This window comes from Aquarana catesbeiana, linkage group LG11 (assembly GCF_042186555.1).
Source record: "Aquarana catesbeiana isolate 2022-GZ linkage group LG11, ASM4218655v1, whole genome shotgun sequence".
Taxonomy (NCBI): domain Eukaryota; kingdom Metazoa; phylum Chordata; class Amphibia; order Anura; family Ranidae; genus Aquarana; species Aquarana catesbeiana.
The window spans coordinates 190,014,170-190,038,400 of NC_133334.1; the positions used below are offsets into that span (position 1 = coordinate 190,014,170).

Genomic DNA, 24,231 nt, shown 5'->3' on the forward strand with positions numbered 1-24,231 from the left:
AAGAGGTAGTGACTCCGGACAGAGAGACTTAATGTTGCCCTTGTACGAATCCATTAGTTGGACCTTATCAGGAATATGCAGTTCAGTTTTGGGCACCAGTTCACAAAAAGGATATCTGGGAACTGGAGAAATTGGTTTGGTTGTCCTTCTTTGCACTAAGAGGCATGGATGAGCTCAGCTATGAGGAAAGATTGACTGAACTGAATGTATTCTCTCTTGAGAAGAGGAGATATAAGGGGGTATATTATCACCATGTATAAATACATTAGGTGGTTCATATAGTGAACTTGGAGTAGAATTATTTACTTTCAGGTCAGACGGATTGGATGCATTCTTAAGGACACAAAATATAACTTCTATAACTGGATACTAGCATTTATAGGTAATAGCAGGGATGATTGTTCCAGGGAATATCTGATTACCTTCTGAGGGATCAGGAAGGAATTATGCTCTCCTGCTGGAGCAAACTTGATTATGCTTTTATATAGGGTTTTTTCCCCTTCCTCTGGATCAACTGTGGGTATGGAGTTCTGTATATGAAGATATTCTATTTTATTCATTCTGCTATTTATGTTTATTTAACTGAACTAGATGGACTTGTTTTTTTTTTTTTTTTTTCAACCTGACTAAAGCCTCGTACAAACGATCAGACAAATAATTGTCTGTTTTTTATTTTTTTGGTTTTTTTTTTTTTAGTCTCATATCAAAAACCAGTAGGTTACTAAAGTTATGAAATTCTAATACAATAGACTACAACTTCGGAAGTGATGTAATGTATTTTATTTCCGAGCATGCGTGGTCTTGGTCTTTCGGTTTTTTTTTTGTTTGTTTTTTTTTTTTTTTTACAGAGGCATCCTGTACTACTGATTATATAGAAAATCGTACGTTATGTTATTGCACAAGTAAAATTTTCATGCTTGTCCCTTCAGATATTTTTACATGAACTGTCATGACCGGCTCTCAAAAGCTGTGTACTAACGATCAGATTATCAGACAATCGTTCCGAAAGCGGTATTTTTCATCCAATTTTTTTTATCATTGTGTGTACTAGGCATAACTATATTACTATGTAAAATAGACAGGAAGTGGCAAGGGATAAGTCTTTCTAACTGGGAAAGAGGTAAAAACACGAACGCGCAAAAAAGTACTATAGTAGAGTGTATAAATTTGTGTTAGTGTTTCATAAAACCGTCTATCTTTTTTCAATTTTTTTTAACTTATTAGATGTAAATGTCGATCAACCAGATGAAAAGTCAATCATTACCTATGTGGCCACATTTTATCATTATTTTTCAAAAATGAAGGCTCTGGCAGTTGAGGGAAAACGCATTGGAAAGGTGAGCTCGCATACCCTTGAAAATTGTTTCTTGACTAAAATAAGAATAGTTCATTTGATTTTCTTGGCCTCTTCAGAAAAAAAACATTTTTTATGAGTATAAATTATTGTATGTTTGAAGCAAGCCTCTTCAAGCAAGAGGTGTGTAGAGAAGGGCATGCACTTGTACTTGCATAAATATGCTGCTCAACAATTGTTTTAAAAGCCTAAAGCAGGGGTAGGCAACCTCAGGCCCTCCAGCTGTGGTGAAACTACAAGTCCCATGAGACATTGCAAGACCCTGACAATCAGAGGCATGATGGGATTTGTAGTTTCACCACAGCTGGCATGCCGAGGTTGCCTACCCCTGACCTAAAGTAAAGAATAGTGTGAACAAGAGTTTTACATTGTAGCCATTTTGAAAGAGCTTAACTGCTTGTAATGAAAAGTAATCTCCTGTAAATGTTGCATTTTATTTTTGTCTTAGCAAGAGGTTTGCTTTTTTTAATAATGCTTCGTATGCTTCATAACAAATATAAACATAGGTCATAGTAGTATGCTAATAATAATTTAATTTGAGTCAATATGGAGTGGCAAACCTGACACAACATAGAGACCATATCCATTAAAAGAGAAGTAAGGTGTGTCTCTTCCCCCCCCCCTTTTTATACTTGCCTAGGTGGATGCTGCATGGGACTGATGCTGCATCTGTCCCCCGGCGTCTCTATACTGAGAACCGAGCCATCGAACATCGCCGATAACTCGGTTCTCACAGATCCCCTAGAGGAGAGCTGCTGACTGTCAATCAGCATCTCTCCTCTCTGCTCCTTCATGTTCACTGGAGCGCTGAGCTGTGGAGGGGCAGGGAGTAGCCGTCTCAGTCTCTCAGCGGCTCGCTGAGAGGCCAAAACGGGCATCAGTCCAGGCACGTGGCGGATCCAGACTTTATTGTCGTGATGATGGAGTTCCTGGACTGATTCCAGTGACGTCATCAGAGAGCAGATTTCAGACCGCTCTCTGCTGAAAACGGGGTCACGGGAGTGCAAAACGCGTTGCACTTCAGTGACCCATAGGAGAAGCCCAGCCAAACACGCTCAGGCTGGACTTCTCCTTTTAACATCATTTTATTTGCATGTTGAAGTAAAGCATTGGGTGCCTCCCTTTCTGTAAGGTACCGGTAGTAGAAAGAAAGCTTTGTATACAGTGGAGAGAGATTAGAAGACCTGTCAAATTTTTATTGCGGTCTGTACCCCAGTTAGGGAGATTCACCCTTTGTCATGTTTACCATTATCACTGAAAGTGCAAGTAAAGTAATAGATGGGATGGGGGCGTGACCGGATGTAAGCCAAGGAGGAAGCATTTGCAAGGAGCTCTGATCATCCTACTTTAATCCTTTGCCATCCTTGCTGCTGAACAGCCTGGTGAGCCTGTACATCTGCCCTACCTAATCCCTGGCATCCCCTGCTTCAGATCCAGTGACTATTTCTGTGCCCGGCCAGCCGGCCATGCCGCAGTAATCTGGCCAAGGCTGGCTCCATATACTCGCGGCTCTGATCACCCTACTCTAATCCTTTGCCATCTTTGCTGCTGAACAGCCTGGTGAGCCTGTACATCTGCCCTACCTAATCCCTGGCATCCCCTGCTTCAGATCCAGTGACTATTTCTGTACCCGGCCAGCTGGCCATGCCGCAGTAATCTGGCCAAGGCTGGCTCCATATACTTGCGGCTCTGATCACCCTACTCTAATCCTTTGCCATCTTTGCTGCTAAACAGCCTGGTGAGCCTGTACATCTGCCCTACCTAATCCCTGGCACCCCCTGCTTCAGATCCAGTCATTATATCTGTGCCTGTCCCTGCAGCAGTAATCCGGCGAGGCTGGCTCCATATACTCGAGGCCCACCGCCATCTTGAGGCCTACAGTGCTTCTCACATCCTAGAGGCCTGCGCTTGTGCTGAGCTGCTTGCCCTGGTGAGTACCCCAGTGGTGTCCACTAAAACCCTGAGACTGTCTGAGTGCTGTGTGGCCCCTCTGCCAGATCATCGTCACAAGCTGCTGGCTATCCATCCGCCTGCTCCACCTTACCAGACCCTTGCCCTCAGATTAATGGGCCCTAAAAACCGGGCCAAAAACTCATCCACACCAAGCCGCTCGCCCCCTGTTACGGCTGCTAGGCCGGATCCTTGTCTTGTAGGGAGGTTGCAGGCCCTGCTGGATGAACTAGCTATGGAGTCTGAGACTTCCCCAGATGTGGCTCTCCCTGCCCCCTCCTCTCAGGATAAGCACGACAGTGATCCTGGCCGCCATTGAACAGAGCAAAACCTCCATGCTGGTGAGAATCGATCGCCTTGCAGAAGAATGTAATCTCATTAGAAACGACCTAGATAAGATCAGAGGTAGACTGACTGAATCGGAATCCAGACTTTCTGCCACTGAAGACCTTACAGCTACTCACACTAACACCATAGTGGACTTGCAACGCACGGTACAACTGCTTGTCGCCAAATCCGATGACGCAGAAAACAGGGCAAGACGGAACAATGTCCGAGTTTTGGGTCTCCCAGAGGGAGAGGAGAGCGATTGCCCAGCCAAGTTCGCGGAAGTGTTTTTAAGGAAGCTGCTAGGTCTCGCGGATGTCTCCCCGACCTATGTCGTTGAGCGCACCCACCGTGTACCCACAGGACGCACTATCCTTGGTGCAAATCCCCGACCCTTCTTGGTCTGCTTCCTTAACTTCAGGGACTGCAACAGGAACATTTCCGAAGCCTGCAAACACCCCTCACTTCCATACGGCAACTTCTCGGTCCTACTGTTCCCGGATTTCTCGGCTGAGCTGCAGTGTAAGAGGAAGTCCTGTGACACTAAGTGATCGTTTTTCTGATCGCTATATTAGTGTCACAGGTGACACTAGTTAAAGAGGTAAGTATTTAGGTTCGCCGTCAGCGTTTTATAGCGTCAGGGACCCCCATATACTACCTAGTAAAGGTTTTAACCCCCTGATTGCCCCCTAGTTAACCCTTTCACCATTGATCACCGTATAACTGTTACGGGTGACGCTGGTTAGTTTTTTTTATAGTTTCAGGGCACCTGCCGTTTACTACCTAATAAAGGTTTAACCCCCCGATCGCCCGGTGATATAAGTTAGGTTTTAGGGTCAGATAGGGTCTGTGTCCCCCCAGGCAGCGTCAGGTTAGTGCCAGTACCGCTAACACCCACACACGCAGCATACACCTCCCTAGTGGTATAGTATCTGAACGGATCAATATCAGATCTATACTAACGTCCCCAGCAGTTTAGGGTTCCCAAAAAACGCAGTGTTAGCAGGATCAGCCCAAATACCTGCTAGCACCTGCGTTTAGCCCCTCTGCCCAGCCCAACCAAATGCAGTATCGATCGATCACTGTCACTTACTAAACACACATAACTGCAGCGTTCGCAGAGTCAGGCTTGATCACTGCGATCGCTAACAGTTTTTTGGTAGCATTTTGATACAGTCGCTAACAGTCAGGAGCTTTTTTACCTGTGAGTCTCACTAGTGTACCACTAAATTTAGAGCCCAAAATGGCAAATCGAAGGTACACTAGTGAAGAGGCCTACATGTTTCTGAGCATGACAGATAGTGAAGAGGAAGTCACTCATCTGTCAGATTCAGGCTCAGAATACGATCCTGTAGAGGACAGCGGCTCCATGACAGATAGCTTTGATGATGCAGTTGTGGTCCCTGCCAAGGTCAAGGTGTACCAGACCCCGAACTACTTCTTCTGTCGTTGATGTGCAAGAACCGCAGGTCCCTCTTATGGAGCAGAGCAGTACTAACGCTGCTATTCCTTCTGGTGAACTGGCAAGCACCAGCGGCCTAGTACACCCTGGTCGTAGTCAATCCAGCACTGCAGTATCACGTGGTGACGTGGAGAGTCCCATAAGTGCAGTTTAAGCTGGTGAGGTGGCAAGCACAAGTAGTGTCCCACTGCCACTAAGAAGACCAACACAGGCCCGTCGTGCCCATAGTGCCCTTCCTGCTGCATTCGCCAATCCTAATCGGGAACCCAGCACTTCGGCAGCACCCGTACTTCCCCCATTCACTGGCCAACCCGGCATTCAGGTGGAAACAGTTGATTTTTATTTCCCGTTTTTCACCGAAGATCTCTATAGATCTATTGTGGACCAAAGCAATTTGTACGCTGGTCAACACATCGCCACTATTCCCCAGTCCTCCCTTGCCAGAGATTGGAGACCAATTACGGTTTCCGAATTTAAGCTCTTTCTGTGCCTTTCCCTCAACATGGATATAACTAAAAAGAGTGAGTTGCAGTCATATTAGTCCACTGACCCAATTCACCATATGCTCTTGTTCTCTGCCTCCATGACCAGGGCACGATATGAGCAGATCTTGCGGTTCATGCACTTTAATGACAATGAACTCCGTCGTCCTCATGGAGACCCTGGATACGATCGGCTCTACAAAATTCGGCCCCTCGTAAACCACTTCAACCAACGTTTTGCAGACTTGTTTACTCCCCATTAAGTTGTCTGCGTTGATGAGTCCCTGATTAAGTTTTCTGGCCGCTTGTCATTTAGACAGTACCTTCCCAGCAAGCGTGCCAGATACGGGGTCAAGATGTATAAGCTCTGTGACAGGGCCACAGGCTATACATGTAGTTTTATGGTTTACAAGGGAAAAGAGAGCCACGTAGAGCCGACAAACTGCCCTGACTACATAGGAAGCGCTGGCAAGATTGTGTGGGACTTGGTGTCATCCTTATTCGGAAAGGGGTACCACTTATAGGTGGACAATTATTACACGAGCGTGCCACTTTTTAGTCACTTGTTTGATCAGCGGATTAGAGCATGTGGCACCGTGCGACCTAATCGCTGGGGCTTTCCCCAGCGGCTTGTAGATTCCCGTCTTAGGCTGGGGGAGAGAGCCTGCTTCAAGTGTAATAACTTGCTCGCTATGAAGTGGAGGGATAATAAGAATGTTTTCGTTCTTACCTCCATGCAGACACGACGGTCCAAATTACGGCTACTGGTGTTGTGGAGAAACCCCTGTGTCCATGAATATAACCAAAATATGGGAGGGGTGGACCTCAACGAGCAGTTTTTGGCGCTGTACCTAATTGCCCGTAAGGCCAGACGTTGGTACAAGAAAGTGTCTGTTTATTTCAATTGGCTTTGCTGAACGCTCATTTGGTATACAGAGCTTCAGGATGGACTGGATCCTTCCTTAAATTCCAGGAAGAGCTCGTCAGAGCCCTTTTGTTTCCATTCGGTGCTCCACCTCACCTTCCCCAACCAAATGCAGTAAGCCGGCTGCATGAGGCATTTTCTTTATGTCCTCCCGAGTACCCCTACCCAACGAGCCCCCCAAAAAAAGATGCGTCTGCAGCAAGCGCGGATATAGGCGTGACACCCGCTATTATTGTCCCTCCTGTCCTGACAATCCTGGTCTTTGCATTGTTGAATGTTTTGAACGCTACCATACACTAGTTGAGAATTAGCGTAGGGTACAGCACTACACAGACTAGGCACACTTTCACAGGGTCTCCCAAGATGCCATCGCATTTTGAGAGACCCGAACCTGGAACCAGTTACAGTTACAAAGGTTACAGTTACAAAAAGTGTAGAAAAAAAAAAAACACAAAACCATATATAACAAAAAAAAAACAAAAATAGTTGTCTTATTGTTCTCTTTCTATTCTCTCTCTATTCTCTCTATTCTGCTCTTTTTTACTGTATTCTATTCTATTATGTTTTATCATGTTTCCTTTATAGGTATGCAATTTTTTTATACTTTACTGTTTACTGTGTTTTATTGTTAACCATTTTTTGTTTTCAGGTACGCCATTCAGCTTCAGAGTGGATTTATTTATCTTGACAGCAACAGCGTTTGCTCCCACGTTACATAAAGCCATGACTCCAGCGCTGTAGGAGGTGATTTCACCACCACAGTTAAAAAAAAGAGCATATATGCAGAAGCATAGGGGAGGAGGATCGATTTTGCTCCTACCTTTTGCGGGTGGATGCCCCCCATGCTTCGGCAAATATATATATTTTAGGCACAGGTTGCGTTAAATGTTTTTATTTTTTCACTATTTTTTTTGTATTTGCTTTGCAGGTATGGTAAGTCTTACTGTTATACTGTAATGTTACTTTGTTTTATTGTTGACCATCATTTGCTTAGCAGGTACGCCATTCAGTTGCAGCGCGGATTTATTTATCTTGACAGCAATAGTGTTTGCTCCCACAATACATAAAGCCATGACTCCAGCGCTGTAGGAGGTGATTTCACCACCACAGTTAAAAAAAAAAAAAAAAAAAGCATCTATGCCGAAGCATGGGGGCAGCAGGGGCGGAGGAGCAATTTTGCTCCTACCCTTTGGGGCGGATGCACCCATGCTACAGCATATATAAATGGTGCATGTATTTTTCATTAGAAGTGGGTGGATGAAGGGAGGTATTCTAATGGTGGGCATTCAAACCGATCAATCTCTTTTTTTCGTTCAGCCCACAGGCTGCATAAAAAGAAAGTTTACAATATATGTCCAACAAGGACCAGCAACGTACTGGTATGTTGCTGGATTTGAGTGGTTATACCAGAATGATGCCTGCAGGTTTAGGTATCATCTTGGTATCATTCTTTTCAGCCAACGGTCGGCTTTCATGTAAAAGCAATCCTAGCAGCTAATTGGCCTCTAGACTACTTTTACAAGCAGTGGGAGGGAATGCCCCCCCACCATCTTCCATGTTTTTCTCTGGCTCTCCTGTCCCAACAGGGAACCTGAGAATGCAACCTGTGATTCGGCCAGCTGACCTTAGAGCTGATCAGAGACCAGAGTGGCTCCAAACATCTCTATGGCCTAAGAAACTGGAAGCTACGAGCATTTCATGACTTAGATTTCATGTAAACCGCGCCATTGGGAAAGCATTTTATCACACCGATCTTGGTGTGGTCAGATACTTTGAGGGCAGAGGAGAGATCTAGGGTCTAATAGACCCCAATTTTTTCAAAGAAAGAGTACCTGTCACTACGTATTGCTATCATAGGGGATATTTACATTCCCTGAGATAACAATAAAAATGATTAAAAAAAGGAAAGGAACAGTTTAACCACTTCAGCTCCGGAAGATTTTACCCCCTTCCTGACCAGAGCACTTTTTGCGATTCGACACTGCTTCGCTTTAACTGACAATTGCGCGGTCGCGCGACGTGGCTCTCAAACAAAATTGACGTCATTTTTTCCTCACAAATAGAGCTTTCTTTAGTGGTATTTGATCACCTCTGCGATTTTTTTTTTATTTTTTTTAATTGTTGCGCTATAAACAAAATAAGAGCGACAATTTTGAAAAAAACGCATTATTTTTTACATTTTGCTATAATAAATATCCCCCAAAAATATATAAAAAAAACATTTTTTTTCCTCAGTTTAGGCCGATCGTTTTCTTCTACATATTTTTGGTAAAAAAAAAATCGCAATAAGCGTTTGGTTTGTGCAAAAGTTATAGCGTTTACAAAATAGGGGATAGTTTTATGGCATTTTTATTAATAATTTTTTTTTACTAGTAATGGCGGCGATCAGTGATTTTTTTTTTTTTTTTTTTTTTTTATTGTGACTGCGACGTTATGGCGGACATGTCGGACATTTTTGGGACCATTGTCATTTATACAGCGATCAGTGCGATTAAAAATGCACTGATTACTGTGTAAATGACACTGGCAGTGAAGGGGTTAACCACTAGGGGGCGGGGAGGGGTTAAGTCAGTACTAGGGAGTGATTACTAACTGTAGGGGGGGTGGGCTAGCTGTGTCACTACGCTGATCACTGCTCCCGATGACAGGGCGCAGAGATCAGTGACACTTGTCACTAGGCAGAACGAGGAGATGCTGTTTACATCAGCATCTCCCCGTTCAGCAAACGCGGGTATCCCCACGGCGATTGAGTCCGCGGGCCCCGCTACCCGACTCACGGAGCTCCCGGCCGGCGAGCGCACGCAATGGCACGGCGGGGAATTCAAATGGACGTACCTGTAAGTCTATTTGCCCAGCCGTGGCATTCTGCCGACGTACATCGGCGTGCGCCGGTCGGAAAGGGGTTAAAAATAAGATATGAAAGCAAAAAAAAATAAAGAAAAAAAGAAAAAGCACCCCTGTACCACCCGCAACCCACCCCCAACCCTCCCCCCCCCCCTCTCTCGCACAAAGGCAAACGCAAGCATCAGTCTGGCGTCAAATGCAAACAGCAGTTGCACCATGCATGTGAGGTTGATGTGTGACATAAGCTTCTAAATTTTGTGCATAAAATGCCAGGACAGTTCAAACCCCCCCCCAAATGACCCCATTTTGGAAAGTAGACACCCTAAGCTATTTGCTGAGAGGCATGTCAAGTCCATGCGGTATTTTATATTGTGACACAAGTTGCGGGAAAAAGACACTTTTTTTTTGCATAAAGTTGTCACTAAATGATATATTGCTCAAACATTCCATGGGCATATGTGAAATTACACCCCAAAATACATTCTGTTGCTTCTCCTGAGTACAGGGATACAACATGTGTGAGACTTTTTGGGAGCCTAGCCGCGTACGGGACCCTGAAAACCAAGCACCACCTTCAGGCTTTCTAAGGGTGTAAATTTTTGATTTCACTCTTCACTGCCTATCACAGTTTCGGAGGCCATGGAATGCCCAGGTGGCACAACCCCCCCCCCAAATGGCCCCATTTTGGAAAGTAGACACCCCAAGCTATTTGCTGAGAGGTAAGGTGAGTATTTTGCAGACCTCACTTTTTGTCACAAAGTTTTGAAAATTGAAAAAAGAAAAAAGAAATCTTATTTTCTTTCTTCATTTTCAAAAACAAATGAGAGCTGCAAAATACTCACCATGCCTCTCAGCAAATAGTTTGGCGTGTGTACTTTGCAAAATCCTGAAGTTGGTGCTTGGTTTTTGGGGCCCCGTACGCGGCTAGGCTCCCAAAATGTCCCACACATGTGGTATCCCCGTACTCAGAATCAGCAGAATATATTTTGGGGTGCAATTCCACATATGCCCCTAGCCTGTGTGAGCAATATATCATTTAGTGACAACTTTGTGCAAAAAAAAAAAAAAGTTTGTCATTTTCCTGCAACTTATGGCAAAATATAAAATATTCCATGGACTCAACATGCCTCTCAGCAAATAGCTTGGGGCGTCTGCTTTCCAAAATGGGGTCATTTGGGGGGGTTTGTGCCATCTTGGCATTTTATGGCCTTCAAAACTGTGATAGGTAGTGAGGAGCGAATACATTTTGGCCTAAATGTATGACTAAATTTGAGTTTATTGGATTTTTTTTATAACGAAGTAGAAAATATCTTCTTTTTTCAAAATTTTCGGTCTTTTTCCATTCATAGCGCAAAAAATAAAAACCGCAGGTGATCAAATACCATCAAAAGAAAGCTCTATTTGTGGGGAAAAAAAGGACACAAATTTTGTTTGGGGTTTGGGTACAGCATTGCATGACCGCGCAATTAGCAGTTAAAGCGATGCAGTGCCAAATTGTAAAAAGTGCTCTGGTCAGGAAGGGGGTAAATCCTTCTGGGGCTGAAGTAGTTAAGAAATTTACCTTAAAGATGCTATTTTCCTTCCGCATACACGCATTAAGGGGTTGTTTATTCAGTCATCAGTCTTTTGTTGTCTAGCTCTCTGGTCTCACCACCTACTTTGCTGCAGGCTGACTCCTAAGTTTCTTACGCAAGCCATTCCTGCCATTTCGAATGTGTTACAGTTCTACTTCCTGAGGCTGAGGTGTATGACTTGCCCCTGATTATGGTCCCTCTCTCACTAGAGACATCGAACGCTGGAGTTCCTCCTGGTCCTGGACTAGATGTATGTTTTTCTTCTAGATCCTTCTACTCCGGAGCTACCTTGTTGGACACAACTCACTGAAGTATCTAACCCCCCCTCAGTTTTTTCGGCCTTTTGAAGAACTCTTCAAAGAAGTCTGAAGATCTATCTGTTAAGGGTTTTAAACTGACTGACATTGTTGGGGTTGCTGGTCAGTAGGGAGTTCAACAGGTTTCTTCCCTGGAACTTTGAGCCTCACGTAGGCGACTTTTGGTATAAATGTTTAGGGATTAAACTACTAGCCCAGTTATGTTGGTGTATTGGCTAGGTAGTAGGGTGTATTTTGATGATGTCTGGGTAGAGTGTTATGTGTTCTGGGGAGAGGGATTTCTCTGTTTTGAAGATCTGGATACACAATGTGCTGCTCAAATGCTTCGTTAGTCTCTGACCCTAATGAATATATTTGCCAATTTTGCGTTTACTTACATGTGTTGGTTTGCTGGGCTCATCCTGCTCCTGTTTCCCCCTGATGTTCCATGATGGCTCCTCCTTAGATGCTGAGCTGCTGACCATTTTGTCGTGGAACGTCAGGGGGCTTAACTCCAGATATAAAAGAACACTGTTATGCCAATATTTAAAATTGCATAACCCCCTGCTGCAGGAGACACACTTAACTGGTAAAAAGCCCTGGTTGCAAAGGGCGCTACATGCGACCTATTCCTCGTATTCTCAAGGGGTGTCTATACTGATCAGCAAACGTGTACCATGTGTAATTCATGATGTTCATTTAGATCCCCAGGGGAAATTTGTTATGGTAGTGTTGAGCATTTATTACAAGAAATATGTCATTGTGAATGGCTATCTGCCTCCTCCGAGCCAGATACAGATTCTGTACGCGCTGTATGGGAGGCTGGCTCCGCATTGCCCAGCGTATGTTCTGTTCATGGGAGACTTCAATGCTACACTGTCCCGTGACCTGGATAGGTCTTCCCCTTAATCTACTTTTAATTCTGATCTTGGAACGTGGGCTCAGGCAGCAGAGTTCCAAGAGGCATGGCGGTGGCTTTACCCCCACGTTAGAATGTACTCTTGCTTCTCGACCACATTTAAAACCTCCTCCCGAATTGATCTGGCTTTTGCCAATGCTGCCCTGCTGGCCAGCATTCAGGAGGCAAGTTACCTTCCCTCTGGCCTCTCTGACAACCACCCACTTGAATTGACCATTAGGACCGCCAAGTCGCGAAGCAAAGCCCTTTGGAGGTTACAACCCCATTGAATTAATAACGAGGCAGTCCTTGACAGAGTTTCTCCTTCCTTGCGGGACTCTTGGGCGCACAATGCGGGATCAGCCTCCCTGGAGATGACATGGGACACTTCCAAAGCTCACAGCAGGGGTCTGTATATCTCGGCTGTGGTGGCGGTGAAGGCGGATTTGGGGACAGGGTCTCTTACCTGCAGCACAAGGTTGACGAGGCTCTGAATCGATATTCGGCCTCGGCAACAGTCCCCAACTTTGAGCACCTTTCATCGCTTAGGCGAGAACTGCATCTCCATGTTTCAGACACCACCAGGTTGGGTATACAACATAGCAGACAGGAATACTTTGAGAATGGAGACAAGAATAGCAAATTACTAGCGCTGCTAGCACAGCATGATAGGCCCTTAGAGGTTATATTGGAAATCCTTACGGCAGATGGCGTATTAGTCACCTCTCAGGAGGATATCCTGTCTGCATTTACCACGTTTTATACCTCTCTGTATGTTTCCTCACTCCCTGACGGGTTTGACCCTACACCTGTGATCTCTGTATTGAACATGCTAGCACTGGGATGGCTTTCTGACGCAAAGAGGCAGCTCCTTGTCTCAGAGATCACTCCAGAAGACGTCACAATGGCAGTTAAGGCTTTCCCAGCAGCTAAAACCCCGGGGCCGGATGGCCTGCCCATAGGGTATTATAGAACCCACACAGAACTACTTGCCCCCAAACTAGCTCAGATGTTTCAAGCCTGTTTGCAACAGGGCTCCTTACCGTCCTCTGAGGGAAGCCCATGTCGTTCTCATTCCAAAGCCTAATAAAGACCCTAAGCTGTGCGCCTCCTACAGACCAATCGCACTTCTCAATTGTGATCTAAAAATACTAACCAAGTTACTGGCCACTAGACTTAATAGAGTAATAAAATCCCTGATTGACTCTGATCAAACGGGCTTTATGCCCGGTAGGTCCACAAACATTATTATACGTAGACTTTTTTTCTAATATACATGCCCCCCATACTAACCAGAGCACTAGGACCATTGCCACCCTTGATATGGAAAAAGCATTTGACACAGTGGAGTGGGTATATCTGTGGGAGGTGCTTAGAAGAATGGGTTTCCCACTGAAATTTATTGCTTGGATACGCACACTGCATACCGGTCCCATGGCATGCATTAAACTGGCTCCCTGTCTCTTCCGTTCCCCCTGCAGAGGGGCACCAGACAGGGATGCCCTCTCCCCGGCTCTGTTCGCCCTGGCCATGGAGCCTATTGCTGAGGCCCTCAGGAGCTCGGCCGAGGTTCGTGGTCTTAGGGTGGGCTGGCTGGAGGAGAGAGTGGCTCTCTATGCGGCTGATCTGCTGCTTTTTTTTTAATGACGCTGGTGACTCTCTGCGGGGCTCACTTTGTATCATGGATGCCTTCTTCGCCTTCACGGGGTTGAGAGTGAACTGGCACAAGTCTCAGCTGTTCCCTGTGGATGAGGGGGCCAGGTCCCCCTCACCCTCCTCTCTCCCACTCCAGTGGGTTGATCAGCTTACCTATTTAGGTATTATCTCTAAAGAGTAGGGACGTTGTGCGGCTGAATCTTGACCCTGTCTTGGTAGCAATTAAAACCAAACTGAAGGCATGGAGCAATCTTCCCCTTTCCCTCATTTGGCGCATCAATCTTCTCAAAATGAAAGTCCTCCCTAAATTTACGTACATTTTTCGGAACGCCCCGCAATGGCTGACCAAAACTTTCTTTAATTCTCTTAAGCAACTCTTCCTCTCCTTTTATTTGGGGGCCTAAACTGCCTAGCTTCAAATACACCTCTCTGACCAGGCCTGTGAACAGTGGGGGCTTGGCTCTCCCTAATTGCCACAAGTATTTTTTTGGCCACTCAGCTTGTGACCGCCCATTGGTGGTTGCAGCCAGACCTGACCAACTCTGCGGTCATGCTGGAGGCGGCTAAAGTGGGGTATCTGGAGGCCTTGAAGGGGTTGCTATTCAGGGGGCCTAAAACGCCTCACCATCTCACCCCTTCTATGCGTACCACTATGCGGGCATTGGAGGTGGGTGAGGCGCTGAGGGCACCCCAGCCCGAACTCCCGATCTCCTCACACCCCCCTGTGGCTGAACCCTAACCTATCACAGTTCAATACCATCCCGGATCCACAGGCCTGGGCCAAATACAAAATACTGACCCTTGAGCATGTTATCACCAACAGAGAGCTCACCCCCTTTCACATTTTATGCACCACATTTAATGTGCTTGCATGTGCCCATTTTAGGTATCTTCAAATTGCTCATGCCTACAGGTGTCAGTTCTTAGGCCATCCAGTTGAATTGGCATACTCGGAGCTCAAATCCACCCTTCGGGTGAAGGACTTGGAGAAACCCACATCTCAGCTCTACGGGTCCCTGCTGGTTGCTGCCGGCCCCGAGTTGTCCCTCCTCTCCACAGGAAACGGGTGGGGGACATACCGGAGCTGGATGAGGACGACTGGAGGGAGATTTGGGACTTTCCCTTCTCCCCTCTGGTCTCAGCTAGGGACAAACTGGTCTAATACAAAATTGTGCATAGAGCTCACTACACGCCTCACAGGCTGCACCAGATGTCGCCGGCGCATTCTCCGGCGTGCTGGCGTTGCTCCTACCAACCGGGTGACTTTTTCCACATTTTTTGGGTTTGCCCAGAAATCGAGCATTATTGGAAAGAAGTACTCCAGGTGATTGCTAAGGTCGCTAAGACTCTTGTTCCTTATGATCCTAAATATTGTCTGCTGGGGCTGGTGGAACAACTGTCAATGCTCAGATCCAAGAAAATACTCATATCCCTGCTATTGTACTATGCTCGTAAGGCCATTACGATGAACTTGAAACAATCGTCTCCCCCCTCTGTCAGATTCTGGAAAAGCCTAGTGAATGCCAGTTTACCCCTGTATAAAGCCACCTACTCGGGCAGGGGTTGTCCACAAAAATTTGAAAAGGTATGGACCTGTTGGCTAGATAATACCACGCCAACTGATGCAGTAACCAATTCCTAGATTAACCTTATATCTCTAGTCTGTTAGTATATTGACCCAACTACTCTCATGTTGCATTATCCTGTTGGTACCAATTTGAGCCTGAACTAAACCTCCTGAACTAAACCTCTCCCCACATTGGGGTTATAGTATAAGTTTGTTTATGTTGTATGTTGTGCCCTGTTGCGGTATGTTGCCGCATCAGAAGAACTGCCCCTGCGTAGGCAAGGTTTGGCCCCTGTGTGGGCTAACTTTGTATGCTAATGAAAAATTTAATAAAAAAGATTTTGCAAAAAAAAAAAAAGTAATGGGATATCTTCCAATGGGGACCCTAGTTCCGGTGAAAACCTGGGATTTGCTGGGATAGGAAAATGTATCTAATGGGACACAGGTGGCAAAAAACTGACAGGGGGTCTTAACCCTCCTTTACCCAATTCAAAATGGGGGATAAAATGCCTTTATCGAACATCACGGGGGAAAGAGCAGTCTCTAATCATTACTGTGTGGGTTATACACCGCCTACAGGTGAATGGACACTGACAGACTATTCAAACAGAAATCCTCCTGCTATATAACCCCTAACATACAGGTAGTACCTCCGTTTTTTCACCAGTTTTTCTTGAAGATGATAGTCACTGAAGTTCAGATCTCTGAGTGTTCTAGTGGTCTAAAATGGTTCCAGTAGGGATCATGGACTGGTTGATCAGATCTATCATTATGGCAAGATGCTTAATAGAGGGTACCCGGGCCCTGTGAGGGCATGAAGATTCATTGGAGTGCCTGTAATGCAACCATTTTTTTTGGTGCTGGACCCTGTGCTACGGAACCCTGTGCAGTTTTAAGCACTGACCAAAGTGTTGACCAGCAGGGTGCTGTACAGGTCCAAGGCAGTGGACCCCATTACAAGGGTGACGGAGTCCTTGAGGGTCTGCATGACAAAACATGCCATGATGGGTGAAGGTTGGACCCTGCCTGAGGTCAGGGTCCTGCTGCAGGATTTCCAAGTGATTTGTGTTTAATGCAGGATCCTTTTTTAGATGTTCTGGTGGCCTAGGTGTCCTATTCTTTTTGCATTAGGGGTAGTATACTGTGGGTGAAGAAGTGCTCCTTGGGGGTTCTGGCCTGGCTGTGTTCTTTTCTCTTTTGGAGGATGTAGTTTTTTGTTTTGGGCCTGTGTGGTGAGTGTCTGGAGGCCTGCAGACAGGGATGGGGCGGGACATGTGTACAATGGTCCACGCATGGGCAGTGCAGTCCAGAGACTGAGGACTGCAATCTTCTGCCCTGGTCTCACCCCCGCCCCAGTGGCTCCCTGCAGCGGCAAGTGTGGAGCCGCTCGGCAGGTGGTCGTCTCTGTATCTAGTAAAAAAAAGGGGGTGACGCAAAGTGGGCTGGACCTAGCTCAAAGCACGCAAGTACTATAGAGGGATCAGAGGATTGGGACTCTACATAACTTGCATAACTGCATATCTTGCATACCGCCATGACTGCATATTTGCAGAACTGCAAAATTGCATAACTATATAAGCTGACCTGCATAACTATATAGGGTGACCTGCATAACAGTAAAAGCTAAACTGCATACTTGCATAACAATATAAGCTGACCTGCATACCTGCACCACTGAATACCTACACAACTACATTAGTGCATACCTGAATACTTGCATATCTTTGCATACTTGCATAACTGCATACGGTTTAGCTAACCTGCCTATTTGCATAACCTATATAATTGGCTAACCGAAAGCTGATTGCTGCTTGCGATCAGGAGCTTTCCGATCATCTGACTACTGTGGCAGCCAATCGCAGCAGTCACACTATCATACACCCCTTAATAAAGGGCTGGAAGGCGCTGGCGCCGAGGGGTTAAAATAAATAAATGCACTTTTTTTTTTTTTTTTTTTTTTTAACCTGCAAAAAGGTGTGTGTATATATGTGTGTATATGTGTATGTATATGTTTTAAGGTGAACTTATCTTTTAACAATGCAGTACACAACTATAGGTATATGAAGACTGACCACCTTTGTATTATTGACATGTACATTTAAAATTTGTTGTAATTAGATTATGAAATATGTGATAACCCATAACACTGAATGATTGTTTTCACAGGTCTTGGATCATGCCATTGAAGCAGATAAGCTAATTGAGAACTATGAGCACCTGGCATCTGAGCTCCTGCACTGGATTGAGCAGATGATTATTACACTCAATGATCGGAAGTTGGCCAACTCTTTGAGTGGTGTTCAAAACCAGTTACAAGCCTTTAACACCTACCGAACAGTAGAAAAGCCTCCTAAGTGAGTTATTCTATTTATTCCAGACAAAAGTTTGATATTCATAATTTACAGACTATTTTATAGATGATTGACTAGTTAACAAGCTGTCTTATCTTACAATAAGTTTAATCATTGACATGGTGGATGAGTATTTACGGGAAGCATGGCGATGTTGATCCATGATTTTGGTATAAAATAGTCAACTCATGAAAGCAAACAGACCTGTCAGGGCAGTAAGCTATAGTGAGCAAACTTAAATGTTCCAGTTTTGCATCAAATGTTCAAGCCATCTTTGCACGAAGGCGATTACCATTTTCAATGAATTGAATTGATCTTGTATATTACAATTCTGTCAGATTTTTGCACTATTACATGGGCCTTTTTGATTGTAGTTATCTAATATACAAAACATATTAATCCAGAAATAAACATTCAGGGTTCAAAGGATTGTTTTGAAACATGTAAGAAAAATTAGCAAGCGGTTATAGATTGTCAATATCTTGTAAAAATGCCCAGATGGCTGTTAAAAAACCAAATACATTTCATATTTGAACAAGTTTCTTAAGCACTTCTGAAGGGGGAATTTATCTTCCTCAAAATATTTGGATTTATGTCTGAATCATTATCCTACCTGTGTTTAAGTGAGCTATCCTAGCTATGTATATCCATCGGTTCATAATCCTGCATACTCCATTGTGCCAAACCTCTCTTGAAGATAACAAAAGCATTTCCTTATCACTGTAATCTTCTCTTTATTAAGTGTTCTGTTTTCTGCAACTCTTTCCAACTTTTTTCTAGGTCTCGACTGTCTTCTTGTTTGTTTTTAAACATTTTCAGGAGGTGTTAAAATCCAAAAGTGCTTCTTTCGAAGTTTAAATGCACCTATATTGTATATTTGAAAATCTTTTCATTTGTACTGAGATATAAAATATTTTAAACCGCTCTAAACATATACTTTACATGCGTACTAATGTGGTTGCTGTCCACCTGTCGTTCATTTGTATATGAATTTGTGATTTCTGATGCAGAAGTCCACTATCCATTCCTAATTGTCGGTATGTGTGCAACCTGTTGAGTGTCAGGCTTAAATAGACTTCTACAACAGGTGGGACCTCCCTTTTTTTTTTTTTTTTGTGCTGCAATGTTATAGGTTTTTTGCATGAAAGCCATGTCTTTCACTCATCTGGATATGGGTGCATTGTCTATGGAACCATACACACAGCTTTATAAAGAAATAGGAATAAGTAGTACAGAGCCCTAAAACTAAAATAAAAAGATTTTTATGTTGAAGTGCAGTAATTTATTAACGCACACGTGTTTATGCGTGTGTATATTGCAATACTGTCATTGCAGTATCTTAAAATATAAATTAGTGCAGCGCTAAAATCATTAACAAAAAATTATATTATTATATTGGTGAAATCAAACTAAACCAGAAAACTAAGGTGGACAAATTTAAATCACCTAGTGGTATAAAAAATCAGATAAAATAATTAATATTTATTTTATTTATTTCAGGTACTTATATAGCGCAGTCAATTTACGCAGCACTTTACATATACATTGTACATTCACATCAGTCCCTACCCTCAAGGAGCTTACAATCTAAGGACCCTAACTCACATTCATACATACTAGGGACAATTTAGACAGGATTCAATTAACCTACCAGCATGTCTTTGGAGTGTGGGAGGAAACCGGAGTACCCGGAGGAAACCCACGCAGGCACAGGGAGAACATGCAAACTCCAGGCAGGTAGTGTCGTGGTTGGGATTCGAACCAGCGACCCTTCTTACTGCTAGGCGAGAGTGCTACCACCACACCACTGTGCCGCCCAATATGCACTTAAACAAAATGGCAAATAGTGATCCTCAGATGTGGATCAGAACACTCCACAATTGCAATATTCAAAATGGCATATGATGTGAGTCTGTTGATCATAGGTGAAATATGATAACATGTGTGATAAATATTAGAATAAGTCCCAATAAACTTGCAAAAAGAAAAGGAAGAATGGCCAGTGAATATTGCGCTCAACACTGTGATGAGAAGAGTCCCTTATCCAGTGAAGCGGAACACCCAAGGTGAGTAGGTTGTCTCCTTACCAGCTAAAAAGACCAATATGTTGGTCTCACCACGCCCAGGGAATTGGGTCTCCCAAAAACCTTATAGATAATCCAGGGCTGTTGCATCTGTATCACCAGAGATAGTATAAGGGACCGGGGGCTGCTCGGTCTGTAGTTGGCGGTGTCACTCTCCTCCAATGACTCAGACAGCCGCTTTCCCGCACTTTCCACACACTGAGCAGCAAAAGGATTTTGCCGAAAAGATAGATAGGGTATCTCCTTACCAGAAGGCCATGATCCCCCACCACAGAGGATCGAAGCAAGCAAGAACCGCTGCTCGGCATCAAAACTGGTCTGCTAGATCTTCGGATCATCACATGGTTGAAACCAAACCAATAAGAAGTGTACCGTGTAACAAGAATAGAAAACGTATTCACATGCATGATGCTAGTAGTGTCTTTCTGTTATGGAAGTTACGAAACGGGTAGGGCGGAGCAGGACGACGCTCTGACATCACCTCCAGTTACTGCTCGTTTTTCCAAGAGGACGGGTCTGCTTGAGTCTGTGCGGCCGCCGAACCGGTTTTAAGGCTTACCTTTTGCTGCATTTATGTAAGTGTAATTTTAAAAGCGATTTATTAAATTCATAAGGTTTTACACTATCGGAATTTTCTATTCTTGTTACACAGTCTACTTCTTTTTGTGGTTTGGTTTCAACCATGTGATGATCCGAAGATCTAGCAGACCAGTTTTGATGCCGAGCACGAGTTACAGCGGTTCTTGCTTGCTATAATCCTCTGTGGTGGGGGATCATGGCCTTCTGGTAAGGAGATACCCTTCCTATCTTTCGGTGGTGGATCACAATCTTTCATAGGGTGGATCAAAATTGTTTTTTATGGACTTCATTGTTTCTTTTTTAGCACGAGTGGTTATTATTAGGTGCCACCATTCAGAGACTTGTCACTAATATTATATGAGTAATCTAGAATTCTTCACAGTATCAAGCTTTTCATATATGTAATTTTATTTACTATACATGGTTCTTAAATTTCACCATTATGTGTGACTCGCACATCTCACAAATTTGCGTTTTTAAATCCTTGTGTTTTTTGTGTTTTTGCATGTAGTTTTCATGCATTTTGCATTCTTTTTCCCTCTTTCTGTAAACACGCTGTATAAAGCTGGTTGCTAAGGAGGGGGTCGGGAGCCCGACCGCCACATCTTAACCGATGGATCATTAGCTGTCAGCGGTGCGCTGACGACTGAATGTAAAAAAAAAAAAAAAAAAAAAAAAAGTCGGTAGCTCCCCCACCCTAAAGCACCCATCTCACCATATTGAGGGCATGTGGCCTGGTATAGGTTGGGGGGGGGGACTTGCTCGTCCCCTCCCTTTCCTGACCTGCTGGGCTGCATGATCGGCTAAGGGTCTGATATGGATTTTGGAGGGACCCCACGCCTTTTTTTTTTTTTTCACATTTTGGCGTGGGGGGTGGGGTACCCTCCGAGTCCATGCTGGGGGGGACCCAATGCGTGTTTTTATTTATTTTTTTTTTACATTCAGCTGTTGGCGGGGAACCATGTAGGAAGTAGGAAAGAGTCCACAGACTATGGTATATACAGTGGATATAAAAAGCCTACACACCCCTGTTAAAATGTCAGGTTTCTGTGATGTAAAAAAAATGAGATGCAGATAAATAATTTGAGAACTTTTTCCACCTTTAACCGGTTCCCATCCGGCTCACGCCAATATACATATGGCACTTGCTCCTGCGATGATCAGATTCGTTCCAGAACCGATCAATCTTCAGGTCCAGGCCAATGATTTCTGGCCTGAACCTGCTAATCGGTTCTGGAGAATGAAATGTTTCCCCTGCCGGTAAGTGTAAACACAGACAGGGGAAGTGATGTCCTCTCCCCTCCTGGAATTCTTTTCGGTTCCAGAGAGAGGACATCTGTGAGTTGTACCAACACTACACTAACACCAGTACACGTAGGCACACTTTTCACCCCCCCCCCCCAGTAAACCCCTTTTAGTCCCTGTCACTGTGTCACAAAGTGCCGTTTTCTGATTTTTCACTGATCGCTGAGTCACTTGTGACTCTAATCAGCGTTAGGACAGTTAGTAGTAGGCCCATGTAACTTTAGGGTACCCCCTAATAAAGGTTTAACCCCTTGATCGCCCGTCTCCAGTGTCACTAATATAGTGTACATATCTATAATCTGATCGCCGTATTAGTGTCATGGGGGACGCTAGTTAGCCAGTTGGTTAGTTTCACTGTCAGGTTTTTATAGCGTCGGGTACCCCCATATAACTGTTTTAATCCCCTGATTGCCCCCTAGTTAACCCTTTCACCCCCTGTCACCTGTGATCAAGGCTGTTGTTTTTTATAGCGTCAGGGTACCCGTCGTATATAATAAAGGTTTAACCCCCTGATCACCCAACGGGTGACATCAGTTAGGTTTTAGCGTCGAGGTCAGCATCAGTCACAGGCAGCCTCAGATTAGTGCCAGTAACTCTAACACCAACGCACGCACCATACACCTCCCTTAGTAGTATAGTGTCTGATCGGATCAAAATCTTTGATCTGATCAGAACTATATTGGTGTCCCCAGTAGTTTAAGGTTCCCAAAAATGCAGCGTTAGCGGGATCATCCCAGATACTTGCTAGCACCTGTGTTTAACCCCTCTGCCCACCCCACCCAAGTGCAGTATCAATAGATTTACTGTCACTTACAAAACACAACACGCATAGCGTTCGCAGAGTCAGGCCTGATCCCTGCGAACGCTAACAGGTTTTTTGGTAGCGATTGAAGCAGGCTCTGACAATCAGGTGCTCTTTTTGCCTGTGAGTCGCACTAGTTGCACCAGTAAATTTAGAGGCCAAAATGTCCAAACAGACATGACAGATGAGTGAAGAGGAAGTCTCCCATCTGTCAGATTCAGGCTCGGCATATGAACCAGTAGACAGCAGCGGCACCCTGACAGATAGCTCTGACGACGGAGTAGTGGTCCCTGCTATGGTCAGGCGTGCCCGGCCCATTCTTCTGTTGAGGTGCAAGAACCACAGGGCTCTCGTATGAAGCAGAGAGCCAGTACTAGTGCCGCTCCTCCTTCTGGTGAACTGGCAAGCACCAGCGCCTAGTACATCAAGGTCGTAGATCCAGCAGTGCAGCATCACGTAGTGACTCCCATAAGTGCAGTTCACCAAGAAGACTAACACAGGCCATTCGGGCCCATAGTGCCCTTCCTGCAGAATATTCAATTCCTAATTGGGAGCCCACCACTTCTGCAGCACCCGTACTTCCCCCCATTAACTGGCCAACCCAGAATTCAGGTGGAAACCATTGATTTTACGTCACTTGATTTTTATTCGCTGTTTTTCACGGAAGATCTCTAGAGCTATTGTGGACCAAAGCAATTTGTATGCTGGTCAATTCATCACCGCTAATCCCTAGTTGACCCTTGCCATAGATTGGAAACCTATTGCGGTTTCCGTATTTAAGACCTTCCTGGGCCTATCCCTCCTCATGGGCATAACTAAAAAAAGTGAGTTGCGGTCATATTGGTCCACTGACCCAATTCAACATATGCCCGTGTTCTCTGCCTCTATGACCAGGACACGATACGAGCAGATCTTGCGGTTTATGCAGTTCAATGATAATGAACTCTGTTGTCCTTGGGGTGACCCTGAAGTTGATCTACAAAATTGAGCCCTTCAACCAACAGTTCGCAGCCTTGTTGAGTCCCGATCAAGTTGTCTGCGTTGATGAGTCCCTGATTACGTTTTCTGGCCGCTTTGCCATTCAAACAGTATCTTCCCAGCCAGCGTGCCAGATAGGGGGTCAAGATGTATAAGCTCTGCGACAGGGCATCAGGCTATACATATATTTTTATGGTTTACAAGGGAAGAGATAGTCACGTGGAGCCCGAGAACTGCCCAGACTACATAGAGCACTGGCAAGATTGTTTGGGACTTGGTGTCACCCTTATTCGGAAAGGGGGTACCACTTGTACGTGGACAATTATCACACGAGCGTGCCACTTTTTAGTCACTTGTTAGATCATGGAATTGGCGCATGTGGCACCGTGCGATTTAATCGCCGGGGCTTACCCCAGCAGCTTGTAGAGTTCCGACTTAGCCTGGGGGAGAGAGCCTGCTTGAGAAGTAATAATTTTGCTTGCAGTGAAATGGAGGGATAACTGGAATGTTGTCTTTGCATCGGTGAATGTTTCGAACGCTACCAGACACTAGTGGAGTATTAGCGTAGGGTACAGCACTGCACAGTCTAGGGCACACTTTCACAGGGTCTCCAAAGATGCCATCGCATTTTGAGGCACCCAAACCTGGAACCGTTAAAAGTGTAAAAAAAAAAGTGTGTATATATCCGTTTTATTGTTCTCTCTCTATTGTCTTTATTGTTCTGCTCTGTTTTACTGTATTTTTCTTTGCAATGTTTTATCATGTTTGCTTTTTAGGTATTTAATTCTTTTATACTT

General features: G+C 44.7%; 1 protein-coding gene across 3 annotated transcripts in view; it reads left to right on the top strand.

The window, feature by feature from the left end:
• Positions 1–24,231, top strand: part of SPTBN2 (spectrin beta, non-erythrocytic 2) — a 1,434,510-nt gene that overhangs the window by 1,107,981 nt on the left and 302,298 nt on the right. For all 3 annotated transcript variants that reach the window (XM_073605131.1, XM_073605132.1, XM_073605133.1), the window contains 2 exons: positions 1,225–1,337; positions 17,502–17,689. In XM_073605131.1, coding sequence (XP_073461232.1) covers positions 1,225–1,337; positions 17,502–17,689 — 301 coding nt within the window. The remainder of the gene's footprint in view (positions 1–1,224; positions 1,338–17,501; positions 17,690–24,231) is intronic.